Here is a 4,457-nt window from a genome sequence, read left to right as displayed (position 1 = left end):
ATATAGACCTATAAATATATTGTTTATATCTTGTAGATACATCATACATACACTAAAGACATCTGTGAGCTATGTCACGAATATAATAAAGTTGATTTCAAGTTACCAACTGCTTGCATGAACGGAAGGCTTTATTTAAACCCTAGATGTAAGGTTTAAAAGAGAGGGGATATAAAACTTTGAGGGTATTAATTATTAATGAATTAGTAAATGCAAGTTATTGTGGAGAATGCGAGGCTGTCAAAAGCTATATACGTTCTGTTTATTTACTACTAACCTTGCAGGACTAAATAGTAGTCATGTCATCTCATTCGTCTTCAAATCTTACCTGCGTTGAGCGACTGAAGTGACATAGATTTCACACGAAAACTGAAGAAGATCAAAATTGGGAACTTTGGATTTAAAAAAAAAAGGATAAACCACATTCCAAATTTCCAATCACCAACATCAGTATAACTTTCAACTCTCACAACATCCGAGCCTTTTAAAAAAAAGGAAAATATACATTATTCCTCTTTGAACAGTCCTAAAATTGGGACAACGAATCTGGCTTTATCCCGGCCATAATGACACGGGAAACACAGCCAGTATTAGTACACACTAGCCTTTCATTCAAGATGCTTCAATACCTGGCTCGCGGATCTGAATGGAGGTTTTGGACAGACTTGCTTCAAGCTCGTTTAGCTCATCCAGATCAAGTTCATCGTCGTCGTCATCATCATCATCATCATCGATGTTCGAGACTGGTTCAGACCCAGAAGCAACACCAGAAGAGGTGCTTGGAATCCCGGAAGTTGAATTCTGGTTAATCTGATGGCGAGACAATGTGTTAGCAGTTATATTGTCAGATAGGGAAGGGGAAAAAAAATACCAATGCTTCACAAACTCGAGAGAAACGACCTCAACATCTACTAATAGTATTCTTATTACGATCTAGGGGAAATTTCAACTCTAAATAAATGAATGTAAATCACGATTTGTAGAATTCTTCAGATTGATACACAATGATTGTGGACCAACCTGCGCATGCGAACTGATTTGTTTTCCAACTTTGTAACATATTCGTTTTACTTAATATTCTTCGGGGTGACATATTATAGTTTAGTTGCAATAAGTTATAGTTCATCACAGCACATGTTAACTGCCACAAAAGAAATAACATGTAGCAAATTGACAATGAATAATTGAGAAATCAGTAGCATGACACAGTAAAACTCAAAAACAAATTTTCTCGCCGTGTTAAATAGAAAGCAAGAGTCCTATCTTCAGTATCTGGATAATGGACATATACATGGTCAATGTGAACCCAGATCCTGTCCTGAATAATTCCCATGATCTACTTACCTAGCCTAATATTTCATTTTCCATGCATTATCTTGTAGTCAATATTTCATTAATAAGTTTAACAATACATTCCTTCAGTTGATGGTGTTGTCAAAATATTATCATAGGGACAATAAAAAGGTGACAAGATAGCGTAAATCATGTTTGACCAATCAACTCGAGAAATGCAGCAGCACCAAGTCAACAATATTTGTTTAAACTAAATTGCTCCCACTAAACAATAAATGAAGGTCATCAATTCATGCAAAAGAAAAAACACATGTAAGGATTAACCCCGTGTTTCCTCTAGAAAAACACTTAATCAATTGGAGCTTGGAACTTAATAAACATGTAAAGTTTGCTAAAAGGAGTAGTATATAATTAACCTTTTCTCCTGCATTTTCAGGCTGTTCATCTCGTCTACTGTATTGCTCATACGCCTCAGCATCATCCACAAACAAGCTAGCATCAGATAGAAACAACTCGCGACCACTGAAAAGGAAAGAGTAAAATCATATTGAAATTATATAAAAACAATTATCACATGATTCATGTGGCAAGCAGGAGATGGAAAACCTCATTCTGTCATTCTTTGCTCTGTCTGCTTGTTGAGCAGCCAGGCCAGCATCTCTTTCATCCATCTTTTTCTTCTTCCATTGAAAGAACAATTCAGGAGTCATAGGGGTCGTAGTTTTCAATTTGGAACGCTGAAATAATTGGAAGTCAAACAAACATCCATGAATTAAAAAACAAAAATGAACGAGGGTTAAGCGCGAGAACTAAGTGTAGCATGAGATACACTAACACGAGTTTAAACACCAATAAGATGCATCGTAAATAAATATATAAATAAATAAATCAATGTTTCAAGTTTACCTGATCTTCAATTTCCTCCTCAACAGTAAGTTTGTCACCTTCTTCCTCCAGAAGTGCCTTCATTTGAGATTTCATAATATAGCCAGGAGGAAGGGCATGCCTGTAATGACATTCTTTACCACCACTTGGGCAAGACCAGAACCATCCATACTGTTTCTTTTCTACTGCTTCCAGAAAGTGTTTACAAACCTGGACATGGTTCATTAAAAAGTTTATAAAACCCATTTTCAGGAGCTGAATCTTTACATGGGGGAAATTGTTGAATATAAAATCCCCAACTCGGGTGCTGAAGCATATCCTTTTTTTTTTTAATTTATAATGAGTGAGGTTCCATTGTAAATTAAAGTTATATGCAAGACCACTCAACAATAGATGAACTAGGGATGATATGATTGATTCGGTGGTAACCACGTATCTATTGTAGAGGCAGGCACAATTAGGTTTCATAAATAATACGAATCAGCAGTTAACTCATGAGTAGACATCACCACTTCAGGAAAAGCCACTACTTCTAAATAAAGGTCTAATTATAATAAAAAAGTGAAAAACTGGCTTGACAGTTTCATTCAAATGTTCAAAAACATATTTTTATCATTCTTTCTTTCGTGATGACTTGAACCCTAGAGCCAGACATTGCTAATTTCCCTAAAGAAAGTGCAAAATCTTAAACTGTTTAAAATTCTACCTTAATAACCAAACTGATTATTTAGATACCTAATTAGATTATGCTTTAAAAGCACCAAAAAGACTTACAATTTCAGTTGGTTTATTCTGGTTATACTCGGTCTGCTTTGACTGGACGACCTTTTCCAACATCTCCAGGTCCCAATCCTCCATAGTTTCTTCTGGCCAAATATACAACCATAAATGGGGTTGATCACACTCATTCATTCATAAATGATCAACATCTCATATAAATGAATAACTAAAAGATATTCACAAACCTTCATCGCGCTTATCACTGTAAATATCGATCTTCTCACCCTTCCTCTGGACATTCAAATCATGCGAGAACTTGCACTTGAAACCCTTGACACACTGTCCGACCTTGAAAAACTCGCACAGTATAGACTTGGGATCAACACCTAGAAAAATTCTCAAAAGCAAAAATTAAATCACATTACATCCCAACGACTACCAATATCAGAAACAACGAAGTTGAAATAAATAACATACCGATTGGTACTTTCGGTTGACTAACAGCAACCTTGAAAAGCTCGTTCAGCTCCTTCTCTTTAGCCTTCTCTTCCTCCTTCTTTTTCTGTCAACGATGCCCAGTCCAAGATTACCATTTATTCAATGAAAATACAGCTCCTCAATTAAATTATAAAAAAATCACGCAAATTGTATGGCCAACTTTTTTGAGAACAAAAATAAATGGAAGAATAAACATAGGAAGGTATCGAAATCTACCCGTTATATCAATCACTAAGCTCACGTATTCTTCTACACTCTCCTATGTGCTCAACTAATCATTTTTTTCAAGACTTCCAAACACGATAAGTAATCATTAAATACATTCAATAATTGTCAATCCTCGTAGACATACATACGCCTAAAAAAACTATACGAATACGAATAAGAAAAATAAAAACTTTGTTAACTTGTATAAACACACAGACAATCAGATCAAAAGAGGAATGGAGAGAAACCTTGGCAGCCATTTTAGGGTCAACTTTGGGCTGAGCAGATGACTGGATGTTTTTAACATACTTCTGGACAGCTTTGCTCTTGTTTTTGTTCTTCAGCCCGAATGTCTTGTCCTCGACTACCTTCTGCTTCTTCGCCACGTCGGCTTTCGATTGTTTCGGAGGCATGGTTTAGTCGGCGATTGAGAACTTCCGATCCGAAAACCCCCAAATCGATAGAAGACGAGCTCTTCGTCTGTGGATAAATTAGAGTCGATTAGGGTTTTCTTTCTTGGAGATTTCAGAGGGTTTGGCATAGAGGAGAAGTAGAAGAGGATGATGACTGTGTTTTTTCCTTTGACTAAAATACCCCTACGAATCTCGGGTGTTCGCTGAAAGAACGTTCCAGATTGCGGGAGGGGTAAATGCGGGTATTAACGTGTTTGTACTCTGGTAAGGTAGGTACATATGTTGATCTCCTATCAGCCAATATGAACATGCCACGAGTTTGCCTCAATTTCATATGTGGAAATTCCGCCAAGATCTTTTCATTAGTTGGTGGAAGAATCCGCACGAATCGGATTTTTTGAGGAACATATCGAGAGAGAATTGGGTTTGATTAGACAATTT

The 4,457-nt window shown here is 36.4% G+C and overlaps 1 protein-coding gene across 2 annotated transcripts; it reads right to left on the bottom strand.

Annotated features, from left to right (window-relative positions):
* Nucleotides 1-370: 370 nt before the first annotated feature.
* On the bottom strand, nt 371-4,171 carry LOC149379351 (Zinc finger C-x8-C-x5-C-x3-H type family protein). Of its 2 annotated transcripts, none has more exons than XM_089603267.1 (8): nt 3,852-4,171; nt 3,376-3,460; nt 3,144-3,284; nt 2,953-3,041; nt 2,200-2,388; nt 1,900-2,030; nt 1,710-1,815; nt 371-810 (listed from the first exon to the last, which is right to left on the bottom strand). In XM_089603267.1, exons 1-8 carry the CDS (start codon nt 4,014-4,016, stop codon nt 613-615), a joined length of 1,104 nt encoding a protein of 367 aa, XP_089459393.1. In that variant the 5' UTR covers nt 4,017-4,171; the 3' UTR covers nt 371-612. The 2 variants fall into 2 exon arrangements, with proteins under 2 accessions (XP_089459393.1, XP_089459392.1); XM_089603266.1 differs by having other exon boundaries at nt 2,953-3,044; nt 3,852-4,169.
* Nucleotides 4,172-4,457: the final 286 nt, after the last annotated feature.

This window comes from Urtica dioica, chromosome 12, assembly GCF_054948205.1.
Source record: "Urtica dioica subsp. dioica isolate 48M chromosome 12, U.dioica_male_clone48M_v1_H2, whole genome shotgun sequence".
NCBI classification, from domain to species: Eukaryota; Viridiplantae; Streptophyta; class Magnoliopsida; order Rosales; family Urticaceae; genus Urtica; species Urtica dioica.
Note: the sequence above shows the minus strand (reverse complement) of the source record. Positions and strands in the feature narration are given on the sequence as shown.